Raw genomic sequence first — 21,336 nt, 5'->3', positions numbered from 1 at the left:
GGTAAGTGTCGCAGTTCTGGGTGAATTTAGTACTCTTTTGTTTTCACTTTTAGTAGCGGGAGATAGGGTTTGTGTGTGAAATATCTACTTTACTATGGTCTTACACAACGTTCAAATTTCAAAATAGTGAGGCGAAAGATATTTTTTGACTCAGAGCAAAACATATACAATTATTCCTGGAGAACAACGTGAAAACATTTCCTGGTTTATTTTCTTACAGAGAGACCCATATTACTCTGAAGGCAGGATGTGCCACTTTTCCCTTGTGAGAAAGGACACACAGTCAGCAAGCTTCACCCAGACGGTGGTTTTTGTCCTTAAAGAACTGCAGGGCAGAGGTCCTCCTCGTGAGTGGTAGTTATTCTTGCTCCCAGGTCCTGTGGAGACAGGGCCAGCTGAGAGACCGGGCACTAATGAAGCCTCACTATTTACATCAAAATGGACTGGCTGGGGCTCTGCCTCTGGGCTGTGGTGAAGGATGATGCTCAACTGTGGTTTGAAAACCAGCCAGCATTAGGACCAAGAAATTGAGTCTGCAAAGCCTGTGGCCCAGGTCCTAAGAGTCCAGACTGTGTCCGTAGCAGACTTGTTGCCCAGTTGGAACAGGTGCCCAGACAGGACATGTTGGTTGCATGGTGACCATAACAGATCACCACCGGGAGTGAGCCCTGAGACTTCCGAAACAGAAACTAGCATGTAAAAGCGAGCCAAGGAAAGGCCTTTCCCACATCTTCCTCTGCTTTTTGGGGTCCTGAGGCCACTCTCCCTAATCTGCTGCTGTGGTTGGGAAAGTTTGCCCATCAAGAGTATCACTCTTTCCATCCAGATTGCTGCTTCTAGATCTTAAAAAATGCATTTCCAAAACCAGATGATCCAGTAGAAAATGCAATATGGAATTTTACTCTAGAGTCATAACAACTTTGAAAATATTTCTGCTTATTCAAGTGAATTTCTCCAAAAATCTGAAATTAGGTGTGATAAGTTAACGATTAGACAAACAGAACTGCTTTCAATAATTTAATTGGACTCATGCCCAAAAAATGAACTTGCATGAAATATTAAATATTACTCTTAAAGCAATTTGGACACAGTCACACGAACATCAGGAAAAGAAAAAAAAATTCTCCACAAAATGCCAGTGTTTTGTTTTGTCTGGAAAAATTACGATAACACAATTAGAGGTAAACAATATTTTCTTCAGCTCCATCTCCAGTTTCCCCATCTTGTCTGGTCAGTGTCTGTAGATTTAGCTTTGCTTCTGCCATAAATGTCTGCAGCTGAGAGCCATGTGGATTGGAGTCATGGGGGGTTGGGAACTCAGTCTGAGAGATGTCCAAATCTGCAAAAGACAGCACAGGTCAGGAGAATCAGCTTGAGGCCTGCAGAGCAGGGGATTCTATGACTCATAGCTCTCTAAAAACCTGGGAAATGCAGGGCCCATATAGTCAGCCACAGAGAGAATCATGGAGTCCAATGAGAAAGGAACAAATGTAATTAAATCAAAGAATTTAATCAATATATCATTAAGATGCGTTTGGCAGTGTGTACAAATGTCTCCTATGGCTAAAAATAACCTTTACAAAATAATCCCAGTGAGGTGTCAAATGAATAAAGACCTGTCACCATTTGTGGGCAGGTAAAACATTGTTCCTGCTGAAAAAGGGTGCCCACTTATTTTTAGAAACCGGTTCAAGGTCTTAGAAAGAGAGTATATACTGTAGCTATGTGCAGTGAACTATATGCATCTGCACAGCACCTTCCCTCAGAATATCTCAAAGTCAAGGATTGACCTCAAGACCAAATAATATAGCCGGGATTGTATTGATATGGGCAAGGGGCAGGGAGAATGGAGCTGAAGGATGGAGACCCTCCAGCTTCACCATTATGCAAATCTGTTAAGACTATACAAATCACTTAGCAGGAGTAGCCAGGTTCCTAGGGAAAACTGTTCCAGTATCAACTATGGCTGTTTTTTTTTTTTTTTTGGTTACCTAGCAACAGCAGGGCATAGTCTATTCTCCCTTTTTCTGGTAAAACCCTCTAATACATGGTTTAAGGGAAGATGAAAAGAGGTTCACATTTGAGGAAAAGAACGGCTTTTGCTGCAAACTATTTTCTTTTCCCTTGTTCTACTGACCACCCTTCCTGAGGCTCAGCTAAATGGAAAAACTACAAACAACTGGGTTCAGTCAGAGCAAAAAGCAGAGTATGTGTGGAAACCCAGCTGGGAAAGATGTATACGGCTAGAGCCCACCGGCTCCTTGGTCAGTCATTAACAAGAAGCATTATAATCATTGCCACATTTTATTCAAGGACTCTTATTATTTAGGTGGATACACATAACTGGTAGCATTCTAATGACCAAAAGAATGCTTGTAACTTCTGCTCTCCTGACAAGGATGTTTAGCTGTCAGAGAAGGCAGCAAGCAAGACCTGGCAGGGATGAGGAGTAAAATGTCCTCACATTGCTCCATCTTCGGGCATGTGGCGCCCTTTACTACATCTTCTTTCATCACTTCTTCCAGTAAGAGGCCGGGCCACTGGGAGGGGGACAGCCAGAGCCACAGAAAGCAAACATAGGTCACCTGGAGGAGCTGACTTGTGCCTCTGGAGCAGAGGAGGGCGCCAGGGGGAAGAGAGAGTGGGAGGAGGTAAGGCTGTACTCCACAGCTCTGCCCAAGCTCTCGATGCCCATGGAGCACAAAGAAGAAATTCATTTACATTTGGGTGACTTGATTTTACTAACCCTGATTCCAAATCCTATACTTCTATTACTGGGAACTCACTAACTACTGAAAATGTAACTACTGAAGATGCTTCTAACTAACATTCTCTGCCTTCTCTGGGCACAAGAACTCTTCTGGGTCTTTTACCACCATCACTCTTTAAGCCTCAAAATGTTGTAACCCATATTTTACAGTTTGGGAAACTGAGGCTCAGCCTACTTAAATTCCTTGCCCAACATCATGCAAATAAGAACTAATCTAGATCTGAACTCAGAGGACCATTGTCACTTGCTCATCTGATCAAGATTCTCAAGATTCCCATTTCTCATGGGGATGGAAAGGGCTTGACCGTCTTTGCTAAATTAAGAGACCTTGAATATTTAATACTTATCCTCCCTAAGTACCACATTTTGAAGAGTCACTTAGCAAAAACGAAATTAGCAAAAGAAAGACATTCCAAGCTCCTAAAAATGGACACAATTATTATAAAATTGCGAGCCTCCCTCATTTAATCAGGTAAACAGGAACCACCATCCCCGGCAATGATTTCTCTGTGAGGGCAAGATAGATCAACCTAAAATGCCCTCTGTTATTTTATCACATTTGGAGACAAAGCATACCTATCTGTGGTCACAACAGACATTCATGTTTTCAACTGTTTTCCCCAGCCATTGAATGAATAAAGCCATTTAACCTCTAACAACAAATGTTCTGTTTCACTACTTGTGTTTAGTATTACACAACCTAAAACACACACACAGCTCAGAACTTCCAACTAGCAGAAGCTGGAAGATTGGAGCACGGTTCATGTGAGCCACTCCAGGACTGCCTCCTAGCCAACAGAAGGTCCAGCCAGGCTGTAAGAAATACCACATGGAGAATGAACAACCATCCATTGAATGAGGTGGTTGAGAGGTGATTGGTGACAAACGTGGCCGTGCCAGGCACGGTGGAAGCCCTTAATCCATGTAAGTTTCCTTCCTCTGGGGGTGTGAAACATGTAACAGAGAACCCAAAATACTGGTGAGTCTAGATCTGGCAAGTCCTCTTAATGGTTTCAAGAGAAGGCATGCTCAAAAAGAGTCAAAGAACTGAGTGTATATCAGAATTCTTTGGATTTTTTTTTTTAAGATTTTATTTATTTATTTGACAGAGAGCACAAGCAGGGGAAGCTGCAGAGGGCAGGGAAGAAGTAGGCACCCTGCAGGGCAGAAAGCCCGATGCAGGGCTCGATCCCAGGACCCCGGGATCATGACCTGTGCCAAAGGCAGACACTTAACTGACTGAGCCACCCAGGTGCCCCCAGAATTCTTTTATCTTAAGTTAAACTGTAGGCTCTAGTTCAGAAAGATAGAGAACCAAGAATAAATGGGGGGTGTAGTTTTTAATCTTCTGTGTGTAAGGGAGTATAGAGGTTTAATGAGAACTTTTTCAGATAAGAATAAAAATACAGAAGAACATCTCTAGGTGAGAAACAGCTTGTTAGACCCTAAAGTGAGACTCATGTTGTTATCCCAGATGGATGAATGGAGGTTGTTGTGGTTGTATATCACCTGAAGGGGAACTCAATTTCCTTCTTCCGTGTTCTTCCTTGGTTTCCACCTTAACTATTTAGGTAAAGTCAGACAACCTTCTTTGAAATTAGAAACTGTTCCATGACTTCTGATTTTATTATTCCATTTCAACCCTGAAAGAACTCCAGCACAGCAACTATATACTTCTCAAGGTCAGCCACCTTTTTCCACACTTTTTCACACTAGAGAATATGATCATTATATGGAACCCTAAACTGAAAAAAACATTTGTTAAAATAAAACCTCACTGACTCAGAAGGCAGAATTCTTGAGGAATAAAAATCATCCAATTTTGTGATCAAAATCCCTATAAATTGTTGGACATAAATATAGAATACCTCATTTTTTAATAAACAAATAATTTAACAGAAACATAACTTAGTCATAAAGCAAATGCTATTATAACGAAACAAAACTTCAAACTACAAGGAAACTTTCAATCTAGTGTCTGAATACAACTTTTCCTCTTACTTGACCTAAAAGATACAATTTGATCTTTGCCATACTTCAAGGAAACTAAGCAGAAGGAACACTGTTAACCTTAAAATAAAGACAAATAAGTTGAAACACATAGAAAACCCCAAGGCCTGGCTGAACCAAATAGAGAAATAAAGTCTTGGTGCAGGGTTTTCTACTTAACTGAACTTTTTTTTTCACACTCTACAACTTCATCTTTAAGAAGAAATTTCCTTAGACCCACTGTGGGGTCTAAGTCAGTCTGCTAATGAAGTTTTCAAAAATTCTAAGTATCCACGCTTTGACTGGTACTATTCTCTTTCTCCTGTGAGTAGGGGGTAGGAAGCACCCATGCTACCAAGGGACATGCACTGCACCATGCACGGATATCCACAGGCCATACAGTTGCCTAAATTTCCCTGTTTTTAGCCCTTAGTTGCAACCTGTTGGTTGACATTTGCATTTATCATTTTCACAATTTGCTCACCTGCTGTTGGAATTTTAGACTGTCAAGGAAGAGGATCTGGGGTGTAGGGTGGCTTACAATCATAGAAATCAGCTCCTGAAAAGCTTACACTAGCAAGAAGCAAAATCAGCCCTCCCTCCATTGGCTTATCACCATTATAATTATTTTGAGCCAACTGGATAATTGGTTTAAGACCAGACTATAAGCTCAAGGTGTACAGTGCAACCATGTGCCATATTAAAAACGAATGAAGGTCCCCCTAAGCTGAGAAGTGAATGCAATCTGTAAACCACAAGGTAAAATGTAACCTTGGGCAAGTCATTTCTCTGCTTTGTTCATGAAGCTTCAGTTTATGAAGGGTTTAAATGAAATCACCATTCTGGCCTCTTGAACTCTTCTACTGAGAATTTATACATCTGTGTTTTGGCTTAGTGATTCACCAAGTAATAATTTGAGGGAACAACAAATGAATGTATTTTTTAACCGCTTTATGGTCAAGAAATGCAAATTTATTACCTTAAGTTGCATCTAAGATAATGTTTTTAAGGTAATTTCTAGACATATGTCCCACCCCTCTACCTTCATTCTTCCTTAACAACACCTATCCGATTGAGCCCACATCGAGTACTCAAAGGACAGTATTTGGAAAGCTACCTAATGAGAAGATAATGTCCACAGTCAAAACCTGCACTTGATCTTCCCTTCAACGAATAGCAAACTTAAGGGTAACTTGTCATAAAGTTTGTGACAAGTCAAAAAGGGTTGTCTATCATTTTAAAATAATTAATGTAATATTTGCCTTTTCAGGATTTTCTGTATGGAAAGGCATTTTAAATCATGATAAATTTGAAGCTTTATTTAAATTTAAAAGCACCAGTGTAGCTTTCATCTTAATATCAACTGTGGACGTCTAGAATTTAACTCAACAGTATGGCCAGTGGCCAGGCACCAGCAGTCCAGGGCTACAAAAAGCACATTGAGTCTACTGTTGAGATCGTTGATGATGCCTTGCTCAGCCTCCGTGTCTTGTCCCATCCCATTCTCCCAAACAAAACTCACAAAACAGAGCTTCGTGTTTTCTGGGTCTTGGCTCTGTTCTTGTTTATTTTAATGAAGTGTTCTGACTTGTGCTTCTTATTACCGTATCCCTTGTGCATATTCCTAAAATCAAAATTCACACTTCCCTAGAATAACTCCACCTCAAAAATTTTTTTGATTAATGTTCCAAGTCTGCAAAATAAGTTGTATTCCCTATTTAAGGATCGATTTATGCTTATACTGTGAAACATTTAAAAAATCATTTCCTGATGGCATTACTGGCAATCACTAATTTTTCTCAGGAGCCTTAGTGCACAGCATTTTCCTTCTAATGGAAAACACTTATTGTGCAGAGCTTGAGGTATCTTCAGAGCAAAGGAAAATTGGTCTATGTCACAAATTTTGTCCAACTCCACACTTTCTATAGTGAGCCACAAACAGGATGTGAGCCTCTGGCATGAAAACAAACCCGGAGTTGGTATCTGAAGCCAATGATCTCAATTACTGTTATGATTCCTTTACTACTCCTCAAGTACCAAAACTGCACCTGAACTAAAATAACAGTGCCCTGGGGGGAGTGTGCATGCACGGTGCGGGGTGCAGGAAGAAATTTGTAACATATAAAAGCAAACTGGTGAAAGTTTTTCAAATTGTGACTGTTACAGCTGGACTTTATTTTCTTATCAGTAATTAACATACTTGGAATCATCTGTGAGTTATATGGGTGACACAAGAAACGAAGCAATTGGAGTGATTGATACAATGAAGAGATTATATTAATATAAGACATGTTATGATACATCAAGCCTGTTACCTGAACTTCGAACTTCGCTTTGCTCTCACTCTCCTTTCTCCCTATAAGGTGGCAACATTAAGGACTCATGCCTTTCACATTAGCAAGCCCCACAGCAGGATGGGGCAAGGGCTTCTACCTTCCCCTCTTCTTTAGGAGGCATTCTTCTTTAGGAGGCATAAACAAGATACTAATAGGTATTAATGATAAAAGAATACAGTGGTCAGGTAAGTTGCAACTCTGGGTAAATCAAGTTTCTTAAGAGATTCCTTAGAACCTTAACAGGCTCCGAGAGGGGATCTTTAAAGAGGAAGTGGCATCCCCCAAACTCAGGGAGACTTCTCTCCCAGGGTGCTCGGCAGTGCCGTGTTCCATGTGATATACTTTGGGAAATGGTACACTGGAGAAAGATAAATATATTATAGACTAAGAAAGAGACAGTCAATGACCACTATCCCAGAATAAATCAGGGGCAGGAAGCTGAAAATAAATGAGATTTTCCAAATTCAGAAACTCCTAACCCTGTGTATAATGTCCGAGGGTGGGCCCAGGCAATAATCATCAATGGCTGCTAAAAGTTAATAGGAGAAAGGCGGATAGGGAACCTTATAATGAATGGATCAAGGTGACAATATCTGAACCCACAGATCAATTGATAATCATAAAAAGAGAAACGGATATGGTAAGCCTCATGATAGGATGCAAGAGGAAACGTATACTTTACAATATAGGAAATCTATCTTTTACATGTCAGAAAAGCCTCTATCTAGTCAAACATCAAACACCTATTCCCAACTATCCAGTTTACAGGAAATACAGGGGTAAAATAATATGTTAAGTAACATTACAGAAAATCAGTCAGCAAAATTCAGAATATAGGACATTTTTTTAAAAAAATATTTTTCCAGGAAAAAAATCTTTTCAAATAAACAGCTTAGTCTTTTCAAAAATTTAAAAACTTTTTTTAAAAGGGGGCAGAGAAACTTCAGATCAAAAGAGATTTAAAGGATATACAAGCCAAATGCAATATATGAAATTATTTGGATCCCAGTTCAAACTAAACCAAGGGAAAAAAACTGAGAGAAATTCAAGTACTAACAGTATGATTTTAAGTAAAAATTGTTACATTTTTAGGTGTAATACTGATATTGTGGTGATGTTTAAAAAAAAACCACTCTTTGTCTTTTAAAGAAAGATAAAGTATTTTGAGATGAAATCATAAGATGTCTTGGATTTGCTTTATGATAACCCAGTGTGAGAGAGAGAAAAGAGCATTGATGAACCAAGAGTGGCTTGTCTGTGTGTTGGCCATCATTAAAGCTGAGAGTTCATCAAACAATTCTACTTTTGTGTACATTTGAAATGTTCCATGATACATTTTTAAAAGTCCATAGCTTAACATATATTTGGACTATAAAATTATAAAGGGTTCTCTGTTATTCCAACAGTGTAGCTTCTGTACATCTGCTATAAAGGGAACAATGTGGCAATAAATTAGAATCTCCTCTGGATGCAGAGTATGTTTTGATCAATTTTAATGCAACCATATGACAGGTCATTGGCAAGTGTGTGTGTATAAGTTTATATCTATTCAGAATGATACACAATTTATATGACTCTATTCCATAAAATAGATGAGGTTCATCTGAGTTTATAGCTGCCCATAAAAAATGACACAGATTCAAACATGGTCCTTTGCTTTTGCCTAGAAAATCTTACATTTCCTAAGTGAACTATAATTCAGAATAGATCTTTTATACCCTGGGTTTATTTGTGGATAGCAAGGAAATGATAAGTTTCTCTTGGAATTTAGATTCCTAACCTTTAGCCTTTTGAGTTTACCTAAAACGAAAAAGTACATTTAAGAAATAGAAAATAAATGCATTTAGTATATCAAAGTAAATTTCAGTTTTAATAGTAGGTATAAATATATATTGTCAAAGGAATTAGTGAATATATGATTCAAAAATTTTATCTACTCAAATTACAGTCCTGAGAATCATCAATTTGGAATTCTTATGTGTAGAAAGTAGCTTAAATTTTCCTTTAGTCTAATCCTTGTCTTCTCAGCAGAATCAAACTGAGTGTGTAGTCAAGGTAGAAGTGCATTATAGGGCTCCTCTCCTTAAGCCACCAATATTATTTGACCTTCAGCCAAACATTCACAATTCAACTGTCACACCAATCCACAATGCTAAGTGTATTACGGAACATGAATGGGAGAGCCTAATACAAATACAGACACAAACCTAACTTGAAAACAGAAGTCAGGAACACAGGGGGGCACCTGGGTGGCAACAGTCGGGTAAGTCCCCAACTCTTGCTTTCGACTCAGGTCGTGATCTCAGCACAGAGTCCGCTTTACATTCTTGCTCCTTCTTCCCCTCCCACACCATGCTCGCTCTCTCTCTCTCAAATAAATAAATCTTTAAAAAAAAACCCTCAAGAACACAGGAAGCTGAAGAAAACTTCCAAAAGCATAATTCTTATCTTCAAAAAATTACTGAAAAGACTTTCAACTACAAAACAGAAACACGATTCCATAAACCATCAACTGTAAGAGAACAAATTTCTTGAAATTAAGGATGTGCTAGCTGATTAAAAAAAAAAAAATCAAGAGCACCTGGGCGGCTCAGTCAATTGAGCCTCTGACTCTTGTTTTCAGCTGGGGTTGTGATCTCAGGGTTAATGGCATCACGCCCCGCACTGGGCTCCATGTTCAGTGGGGGTTCTGCTTGAAGAGTCCCTCCCTCTGCCCCTCTCCCTACTCATTCTCACACTCTCTCAAATTAAATAAATCCTAAAATAAAATTTTAAAAAATCAACGGGCTAGTAGGAGGTTAAGGACAAGAAAATGTCCCAGAAAGTGGAACAAAAACATGAAAAAATGGAAATAGAAAAAGCAGAAATATCAGAGGACCCAAGGGATCCAACTTATAACCAGAAATAGTTCCAGTAAGATAATAGTGAAGAGAAGCAGATTTAAGGAAAATTTCCCAGAATTGAAGGAAATATCTCTAGATTGAAAGATCTTAATGAATAACCAGCAAAAATGGCTTTAACAAAAGACCACCCTAAGGCATATAATACAATTCATCCAAGAACAGATAGAGAATTCTAAAGGCTTCCAATAATTGAGAACAGGTCACAAAAGATTAGAAATAAAAATGGCATCAGACTTCTCAATAGCAACCCTGAGAAGAAGAATCAAATGCTTCAAAATTCTGAAAGAGAATAATTTTCCACCAAAAATTCTAAGCCTAGATATCTTACAAAAACCAAGTATAAAATAGCAAAAATAAATGGAATGAAAAATACCTTTCAAATTAGTTAACTGGGAAAAGCATGCTTTCACGACACCTTTTCTTAGAAAGTTTGGAGCTCGGCTCCACCAAATAAAGGAGTAGGTCATAAAAGATAAAGAATAGGACTGAGGACATAGGATCCATCACAGGAGGGATGTGAAGGGTGCCCCAGGTGACACCTGCAGAGCAGGCCTGGACCAAAAAGGACCTCCTGCAACAGGAAGACAGAGGGTCCTGGAAGGGAAATTTCAAGGAAGGAAATTGAAGCTGACAGATATTGGATGTGTTGAGTGTACACTAATATTGGTCAGTTCCTGAGAGGTATCAGAGCTTTGGAGGAAGACAGAGTGGAAGGTAGGAAAAAAGTAAGCAGACGAAAAAGGCAGATGGTTAAAAACTCAGTAAGATAGAACAGAATAGTCAAAACCAACGTTATTTTAAGTAGTTTCTGCACATGAGGTTGATTTTTCTCCATCTTGAAAGAGCTCAGCTCTCACAAATATCCTTTTCCAATCTTAAAGTATCCACATGTAACTGTAAACATGATTTCTCTGAAAACTGTATCTGAAAGTATAAAACATCCTGAACCCATTTGAAAAGAATTAATGTACCTACATAAATGAGACTGAACACTTGAAATTCCAAAATCTGCTGTTAGGAAAAACACCTTTATAAATAGTCGATTCACCAACAAGGAAACCTAAAAGGAAATAAATACAAAAAGATACTAAATCTCACTAGTCTCACTCTAAATCTCACAAAAATCACATTAGGGAAGTACAAACGAAAGAAAGTGAGTTACTATTTCATACCCATGATATTGGCAAAATTTAAGAGACTAACGAGACTGAGTGTTGGGGAAGTTCTGGAAAAACTGGAACTCTCATATATTGCTGCTAAGAATTATGTAACTTTGGAGAGAAAACAGTAATACCCAGCAAAACCAAAGACATCCCTACCACTTTTAGATGTTATCATGTAAATAAACTCTTATTCATTTGCACAAGGAGAATGCATAAAAGGTTGTTTACTGAGAATCATTTCCAAGAGGAAAAAAATTGGCAACATCCTAACTGCTCATTAGTAGGGTAATGAACATGCTGGTGTTTATTCCTATAAGAGAATAGTATACAACAGTTTAAAATGAATTATTTGAGCTACATGTATGAATATGCACTTAGTGAAAAAACCAGCTGCAAAAAGGCATACACATTATGTATTTATATAGAATAACAAAAATATGTTATTTATGCATACATGTATATATATAGTGATAGCATAAAAACATACTATAGAAAGGATATGCACCAATTGTAAGATATTGTTAGCTCTAAATAGGAAAAAAAAGGAAAAATAAAAAGGTACATTATATCTAACATTCTAAAAAAAAAAAGGCGAAGAGATATCTGGAGCAAATATGGCAATGGTTAACATTTGTTACATGCACATTTTTTCCTATACTTTTCTGTAAGTTTGAAATTTTTCATAATTAAAACTTTTATAATAAAAAATGCATTAAAATACACAGCAACCAATTACAATATGTAGTCTTTATTTGGATTCTGAATCAAAAAAAAACAAATTAGAAAAAGCACACATACACGCACACATACACCCACACACGAAACAATTGGGAATTTAAATACTGACTATATGTTGATACTAGGGAATTTTTGTTAATTTTTCCCTTGGTGTGATAATAGTTTTAAAAGGGGAGCCTTATCTTTTAGAGATATATACTGAAATGTTACGGATCAATAAATGTTGACACATGATTTTTAGATACCTCTTCAAAATAATACTGGGTGTGTTGGGGGTGAAGCTGCTGGATGAAACATGACTGGCCATATGTTCCTAAGTTGTTCCAGTTGGGTAACAGTCACTGTGTGGTTGTCATACTCTTGTTTCATTATGTACGTGTTTGAAATTGTCCACAATACATTCAAACAGACAAAAAAATGTCAAGCTCAACGTTTAAATCAAAATTAAGATATACAAATTCTGGAGTCCCTGTTAAGAAACAGGAACAACTGTTTAAGAGTGCCCTGAATTAAATGGCATGTAGGTCTCCAGCTCAGGGACACAGCCTGATTTTCATGGCTCTGAAGTCCTCTACAAGATATAAAGACCACAGATTCCTAAGTACCCCATGCCAATTAAGCTGACTTTCTGGAAACTGTCTGCTTCATGACCCTACCCACACTGAAAGAGTTATGCCTCTCATTTTGCTGAGAGAAGTGAATTCATTTTTCTGCCGGGTGAATAATGCAGGAACTCAGGAATTTTAATGCTGCATTTACTTCTTACTGACTCAGGTGAGGGAAAAGCATCTGTTAAAATTCTTGAGCATACAAGATCCAGTGTTTCTTATTAAAACAGAAGAAGGCAGGGCACCTGGGTGGCTCAGATGGTTAAGCGTCTGCCTTCGGCTCAGGTCATGATCCCATGGTCCTGGGATCGAGTCCCGCATCCGGCTCCCTGCTCCTTGGGAGCCTGCTTCTCCCTCTGCTTCTCTCTCTCTCTCTCTCTCTCTCCCCGTCTCTCATGAATAAATAAATAAAATCTTAAAAAAAGATAAAACAGACGAGGCAAGCAATTAAATCAAATACATCTAAGCTAACTAGTTCTAACTACTTCTTAATATAATTGGACTTGAAAAAAATTGGTATCCAATTCTTTAAAGGTCTACAAATGAGTGTATGTTTCTTCTTGATCAACTACAAAATTACACAATGTCACACAACTTACATGCCTTTTCTGTTCTGAGAAATTGGTATTTACAGTTTTCATAGCAACATAAAATTTTTTTCTTTTTAGAAATGAGAAACATTATTTTTGTAATTCTATTTGTTTAAAATAACATTTGCCAAGAAACCAAACTCCAAAATGTATTTTCCAACTGCAGCTTTGAGCTTATGCCACTCAAAAATGATTATAATTTTAAAAGTTCAACATAATATATAGAAAAAATGTTTTGTTCAATGCAGATTTTCACACCCTTGGCATTCTTTTCACATTTATTTGTTATCAGAGTAAAGATAACTATATTACATTTCTGGAAATTAAACTTAAATTTTTTTAGAAATTGTACGGTTAGAGAAGGCAGTTTGCCGAACAGAGACAAAATAAGGATTTTACCAAAACAGCAATCAAAAGAAAACATATGTATCAGAGGATTAACTGCTCTATTCATTGGAGCCATCTCCCTCTAAAGGAAATTATTTTTTAATTGTCTTATGGCTACTAATGTCATATGAAGCTACTCTAGCTGTTAGTATTTGTGCTTGTTGACATATGACCTGTGACTAACACTGGAGCCTAAAGAAAGCAAACTTCCCTTTCATAATCTTCCAGGTGACATGAATCCCCAAGTGTGCACTATATCCTCCTCCTTCTGGATAGAACTCTTTCTTCTCTAAACAACTCTTCTCAAGAAGGAGTCAGAACATTACCATATAAGTTCTCTTTGGTGGAGTGAGCCACCAAGAGCAAGGATCATGAAGAGTAGCCTCAGCTACTCCCTTAGTAACCAGCAGCCCTCATTCCTTACAGACATCTGAGGGCCACTAAGCACACCATCCTGAGAATGCCTATTACCACATAGTTGGAAGACACAGACACAGATAACTATAATAAAGGCAAGGCATACTGCTCAAAGGCTGATGAACACAGTCCACAGCTGAACACCACCTCACGGACCCTCCAGAGAGTGAACTTCCAGGTTTGGTGGCCAGGACTTCAGAGAGGATACAACATCTTCACTGAGCCTTGAAGGCTGACCAGGATGTCAACAGAGAGAGATGGCCTCACATGGAAGTGTTCCAGATGGAATTTGCAACTCTTGCAAAGGGGAGAAAATGTTAGATGCTATTAAAAAAAAAAAAAAGGAGAGCTGTCAGGTTTGGCTGAACTCTGAGTTTGTGCAGGTGAATCCAGGCAGGGGGATGTGCTGAAAGAGTAGCCTATGGAGGGTCTTGCATGGAAGTGTTAGCAGTTCTTACGTGAGGAGTGAGCATGGCAGCTACAGTCATCCGGACCCTTGTATGGTTCCCCATCAATCTACATACTTGGCTTTACCTACACATACTGCCCCCCTGCAGTGACACTGTATTCCCCTAGGTTTGCCTACCCGGACTGAAACCACATTTAAGTCAATCAAATTTCCATTCCTTTGATGGGCATTTTTTGTCAGTTAGTAGAGAGGGTGTCAGAATGAAAACTGATTTGAGGGGCGCCTGGGTGGCTCAGTCAGTTCAGCATCTGCCTTCAGCTCAGGTCCTGGGATCAAGCCCCACATTGGGCTCCCTGCTCAGCAGGGAGTCTGCTTCTCCTTCTCCTCTGCCTCTGCCCCTCCCTGCTTGTGCTCTTTCTCTCTCTCTCAGATAAATAAAATCTTAAAAAAAAAAAGAATGAAAACTGGTTTGAGCTTATTATCCATTTGTTCTTCACTCAGCAAGCACCCAGTGCTTAGTGTGTGCTCTGCACTGGGCCGACCATGAAGGAAAGCAAGTTGAACAAGATCTTGACTCAGCACCCAGGAGGTCTATAGTATGTAGAGCCACTGTGAAAATTTTCAGTTTCTTAGAAGTTAAACAAGTACCTATTCTAGAAACAATTCTACTCCTAGGTATTTATACAAGTGGAATGAAAACATAATTCACCAAAAAAAACCCAAAACCTTGTGAAGGAATGTTCACAGCAGCTTTATTCACAGTAGCCAAAAATGAGAAATAAGCCAGGTGTCCATCAACAGAAGAATAGGGAACTGTGGTAAATTCATCAATGCAAGATGACTCGGTAGTAGAAGGGAACCAACTACAGATTCATGCAATGCCATGGATGAATCTCAAAACCATGCTGAGTAAAAAAAAACTGAACACAAGAAGGTACATAGTGTCTGATTCCATTCCATTCCATTCCATTCCATTCCAGAATTAAGCAAATTAACCTACAATGATGGAAAGCAGAGGAGTAGTTGCTTCTGGGGGTAGGGATTGGTTGGAAAGGAGTAGAAGGGAGCTTTCTGGAGTGATGGAAATTTCTGTGCCTTGATATTCTTTTCACCAAACAGATTGAAGAGAGTTAATAGGGGAGCATTTCACTGTATTGTGAATTATAACTCAAACAAAACAAACTATATAAAGCATCCTAGAGTCTAAAGGGAAAACAAATGCAAAATATTGTAGAAAGGAACAAAAGGGTATACTGGACACATAGGATTACACAAGAGAGATTCCTAACCCAGACAAAGAAGGTTTGGAAAGACATCTAGAATTAAGTGACCCTGGAGCTCAGTCTCGAACCAGGAGTAAGAGTTAACCAAGATGGAAGAAAAGGGTAGGAGAGAAGATATTCCTGACAGAGGAAGTAGACGTACAAAGGGGGTGGCGGTGTCTGGAGACAGGATGGAGGAGAAGGAAAGGCAGCTAAGAAGTTAAAGGCCAGACCTGGCCCCCAGGCCCAATCACATAACCTCCTGTTCTTCTTCAGGGAGGAACCCTCTCAGTGCATGGCACCTTGGAAAAGGCCCAAGGAAGCGAACCCAGAAAATCTCTAAGAAGACTGGACACAAACCCTTATCCACAGGCCCAAGCGCTGACCTGGAGGGTAAACAAACTCTATCTTAAATTCACGTTGGATTTGGTTTTCAAAAGACAACCCATATGGTGAATCATGTTGGGATATGTCACTTGGATTTCAACCATTCCCAAGGGAGAAAAAATGTATTTGAAGGGTGTGCCATAGGCAACGAATTTATTTCAACATCCACTTACATCAAGTGTTTGCTCCACTATATTTCAAGGAACAGTAGCCCCTGCAAGATGCTGGTCTGGACAGGAGGATGCTGTGGTTAAATACCAGGATTTGGGAAGAGCCACTTTTGGGTACACATGAGCACAATAAAAGTTTTTGAAAAAGGTGGGTAATTGCAAAAGCAGCATTTCCCAATATTGTTATTATGAGACCTGTCCATCACGTAACACCTAGTGACAGCCAGTAGACTTGTGGAACATGTTTTGAGACGGGCCTTCTTAGGTAAAACCCAAATGAGATGTAAGTCTTTCAGGCCACCAGAGCCATTGCCTGGAAGCAGTCCAGGGGCTCAAGTCTTCAAATGCACTTCCTCATGATTTATAGCTTTCTTAATGCAAGGTATAGTAACAAGTGATAACTCTGTCTATGGAGTACCTCCAAAGTTCCAGCTATTTTATGCTTTGTCTTATGTAATCCTCTTACCACCTCTGAAGCGGATACTATCAAAAGTCTAGTTTTATACACAAGGAAGCAAACACACCAAGTAATCTTAAATACGTGCTTAAAATTGCATAGGCAATAAATGACAGAGCTGGAATATGAACCGAGGCATAATTTACAACCCTTCTATCTTAACCACCATGCCAGTCAGCCATCTCCACTGTATAATATTAACTCAGTGCATTCCTTTGTGCCTTCATTTGTTCGTGTCTCCATGCATGAAAATCCCTCACTTAAAAATGAAGTGCTGATAAATTCATGTCAAGTTCATTACATTGGAAAATACATTTTTAGTCTACGTTTGCTGAAACTGGGTTTAGGAGATGGGAGAAGGTGGATCCTTTATCTTCTCACTTTTGATTATCAGAACACCCTATCACCTACTTTTATCTCAGGAATGTATCTGGTCTTGGTCATTCTGGCCAAAAATGGTATTGCCAAACAGGTTTCAGCCCTAGTGGCTTTTCTGGGTCAGGGTTGATTCAGTCATTGAATTAAGCCCTTCATGAAACACATTTTCTGGAATTTTCGTGAACCATAGATTCTCAAAGCTGGCCAATGGACTCTGTATTAAAAAAAAAAAAGAAAAGAAAATTATCTCTAAAAAAAACTAAAAAATCACCACCAATAAACCATCCCCAGATAAACTTGTAGAAGTACTTTAAGAAAACAAGTATTTTACCTTTAAGCCCCCCTTGACTTATAAAAAGAAGAATTTAATTGTGTCCCTATGTGGGGTGGTGGGTGTGAATATCTTAACTAGTAGATAAGAGATTGAATCTGACAAACGTATCTGCAACATCTACATAGCAATAGATCTGTATCTCTTATCTGACAAGTATTTTAATTTACTAGCAGCACGTTGTGCTAAAAACCTCCCATACTCTCACCAGGGGGAAGGACAACTTCTTGTAGTAGGGTAATTTTAATAAGATTTTTCCCAATACTTCCTTCGCTCTCAGGCTCACAGAGTTCAGTTTCAGGCTTTCTCCCTCAAGTTCATTAAGGCATCTTGGACAGAGGAAGCTCACAAAAGACAAATTTAAGTTTCTGATCTTTCACAATGCTTTACCCTCAGGCTACTTGATCAGCATTAAATAAAAAAAATTTTTAATGTATAAAGATAGTTCGGTGGAATACCCTAAAAGAAAGCTAACCAGCCACTTCCCCAACCCCTTTCAGTACTGCTGCTTTCTCCTTTCAAGGGGGATGTGATTCCAGTCTGTGGTCCCCAGAGGGACATCAGTGCGCAACTGCACTTTTTCACACTGGAGCCTGAATGCAAAATATGGCCTCATTACTACATGCCGACTAACAGACCATCACATTTTGGCCAAAATGTTTCTTACATTTTCTCCATCTGATCTATGTGCCAATGAAGAGGAGTTTGCATATGCAAAACTCTGTGAGCGTATTTTAGAGCTCATGCTGAACAGAAGCGTCAAGCATCTAAAAATATAGGATGAGCTCTACTTGTGTATAATCTATCATGCCAATCTGGATAATTTAACAAATAATCAAAAATAGTACAGCTTTGGGAGGAATAAATTTGTCAGGAGTCGTAAGTTTAACCTACTCATGGGAAGTAATATAGCTCTGAAAACTTTAGTTTCTTAAAAGAGGGTTCACTTTTAATCAGCTGGGATATACATTAAGCTTCCATATTCTTGTTATAAGAACATCCTCAAAACATAACCATATGGAAGCAAGTAAAGACAACACAATATACATACATCCAAGAGTTTAGGCTTATATAATTTTAAGAATGTTTAATAGTTCCATATTTACCATGCTAAAATAAGAAAAAAAAAAAAAACCAGCAGAGCTAAACAGTTAACTGCAAGGGCACATCTGAAATGACAAGAATATAAGCTTAAGATCTTAACATACAGATTCCAGAAGCTTCTGGCAGTCAAGTATGTGAATTCTCTGACTTGTAATATCACACCATCCCATCTCCTGCCATCTGCCTCTAGCAAATGTCAGTGTATTCCCAGGATGGAAACAAAAAGCTTCCTTTCTGAGTCATTCCTACAAAGACTTCAAAAATACGGCCTACTGCAGTTGAGCATTATTGCCTTGAATTCAGGATAAAATACAAAACCATAGCCTCCTTCAGTAATTCAGAAGAATCAAGAATTCCCCCATCTAAATGACTAGTGTCTAAATTGAATGATGCGGGCGCCTGGGTGGCTCAGTTGGTTGGGCGACTGCCTTCGGCTCAGGTCATGATCCTGGAGTCCCGGAATCGAGTCCCGCATCGGGCTCCCTGCTCAGTAGGGAGTCTGCTTCTCCCTCTGACCCTCCCCCTTCTCATGTGCTCTCTCTCTCTCTCATTCTCGCTCTCTCAAATAAATAAAATCTTTAAAAAAAAATAAAATAAAATAAATTGAATGATGCACTTACAGACTCCTATACTGACAGCCCAGTGAAAGGCCAAACCATTTTTGAGAAATGGGAACTAGAGAACTCAGAAGCTACAAGAAAGTACTAAGGCTTCCAAGGACATTAGAAAACAGAATGTTAAAAACACCTCCCCATTTGGGGTTTTTCATGAAGAGGTCTTCGAGCATGCAATTTCTGTTTTCTGTTGCTGGTGGATTTATGAGACTCTCAGAATGCAATGCCCTTTTTGCAGTGTTACAACATTCTATATGATTAATTGATTGCAAATCACTGCAGAGGGTGCCAAGATCACTGGTAGGAAGCAGGTCATTAAATAAAATTAAAACTCAGCCAATGTTTTGCTTGTAAACATTATTTCCAAAGCCTTACAGCACCATTCCTTACAAAATGGCCTCAATTCACCAGAGAAGCAGAGTGTCCTATATTTTTGGCCGATGGTCCAAATATTCTATACTTAATCCAAACATCCAGCATGTTATATTTTAGGAAGAAAAAAGCTGTAGTGTAATGAAATTTGCAAAGAGAGCTATGGAAAAGAGTCATCATGAAAATAATTAAATTTGCACAGCCTTACTGTGAAATTGTTCTGTGAAAGGCCCAGAGTCCTATCCTGCATAACTGGAAACTTTACAAGATTACATTTTTCCTTAGGTAAATCTTCAAACCAAGCATTAATGTTTCAAATTAAACTGAATTAATATGTCATCCAGAAAGAGAATGGAGACCTTGGCCCCTTATCCAAGGAAACTCAACAGTGATTTATCATGGCAAATTAACATCTCCACAGATTAAAACTTGTGCCCAGTTTTTGTTTTTTTTTTTTATTATCTGGCTCAAATCTGTGCAAAGCAACACGGCAAGACTTCTCCCCCTCAGCCAGTTGTGTCTGGGAATTGACCAGCTGAGAATATAAAGGTGCCTTCCAGTTAGTGTAAAGCAAAGGGATATATTTCTTAAGGTGCCACCACACTTAATTTTAAGATCGTTATCATCAATATGTGATCTTTCAGGCAGTATTTTAAGTCTGACAAGTTAGAAAGTCATGCCAGGGAAATTGGTTCACATTCTAGGAATATATTTAACTAAACAAATAGCGTTTGTTTTGCCTGGGGAAATACACTAGACTGTTAAATAGGATTTAGCAAAAGAAAAGGGGTTTAAGAAATTATTTCATTGATGTTGAGCTAACTGCCCATGTTTAATTTACTGGTGTTCGAGCTACTATATGGTTAAAAAAGAAATACCCCAGTGAACAGATAGGTTGGCTAAGTTACTGATAAAATAGATAAATGCTAAGTTGTTTATGTGCCATCTTCCTAAAATGATAGTGATGGGTTCATTTTTACTTGTTTAGAATAAATTAAAACATTTTATGAAGAACACCTTTTAACTTTTTAAAGTTTTCATTTGCCATACAAGGCTATATGGGGCTATACATAATGTTCTAAATGGAAAAATAAATCACACACAGAGATGCTCTCTCGAGTTATACAAAGAGTACCTGTACCAATCTGTTAAATAGGACTATACATCAGTAAACAAAATTATTTCAACATTAATAAGGAAGAAAAGTTGATAACTGAATCCAGTTACGTATTAAAGGCAAACAATCTTACAGTTACTCTGACATTTTAAGAATGCCATTTAACATATGCCCATCTTACAGGTTTTGGGAAACTCAGTGGATCCAGTGAGCTAGCCTCCTCTAGCCCGCATGCGTTAACCACCATCACACCCCATGTAACTCTGTCTTTTCTCAACCTTTTCCCATGCCTCAGTCAAGTCAAGCATTGTGGCTCAAGCTCACAGGTGCTGTCATTTCTGCTAAAGAGTATGGACCTTGACTCCTTTATTTACGTCATAAATATTTATCAAATAAATATTTATCAAATGTTCATTTTATGCCAAACAGTGTGCTTGGTGCTTCTGAGAGAGCAATTAACAAAGGAGACACATGCAGCTCCCCACCCCCGTGGGTATTCTATTCATTCAATAGAATGAAGCCTATTCTGTACTGGGGCAGGCAGACATTACATAAATTGTTACACAGGTAATTAATTCAAATTATGGTAAGTGCTAATAAGAGGTACTTCCTGGCAATTCTGAACCTTGATTTTTATCAGTCTATCCAGTACTAATAAGAACAAATTGATTCGAGTAACCAAACTCAAAAGGAGATTGAGGTCATAAACCAGAGCACAATTTTTAAATTTCAGAGTAAGGAATGGTTCAAACCAAAATACTGTTGGCCATACTCAACATTTTCTTTCTAGTTGAAATCCTACTCAGGGAACTCAAGTACAATTATAAGATTTCC

General features: G+C 38.5%; 1 protein-coding gene across 1 annotated transcript in view; it reads right to left on the bottom strand.

Moving 5' to 3' along the window:
- Positions 1-1,175: 1,175 nt before the first annotated feature.
- ARHGEF28 (Rho guanine nucleotide exchange factor 28) overlaps positions 1,176-21,336 on the bottom strand; it is a 116,367-nt gene continuing 96,206 nt past the window's right edge. Inside the window, exon 28 of the mRNA XM_028089635.2 lies at positions 1,176-1,339. Coding sequence (XP_027945436.1) covers positions 1,176-1,339 — 164 coding nt within the window. The remainder of the gene's footprint in view (positions 1,340-21,336) is intronic.

This window comes from Eumetopias jubatus, unplaced genomic scaffold, assembly GCF_037043125.1.
Source record: "Eumetopias jubatus isolate StellerSeaLion01/CBP00866 unplaced genomic scaffold, mEumJub1_p1.0 scaffold_5, whole genome shotgun sequence".
Classification (NCBI taxonomy): domain Eukaryota; kingdom Metazoa; phylum Chordata; class Mammalia; order Carnivora; family Otariidae; genus Eumetopias; species Eumetopias jubatus.
The sequence above is the reverse complement of the archived record's forward strand: the minus strand, read 5'-3'. Positions and strand labels throughout refer to the sequence as shown.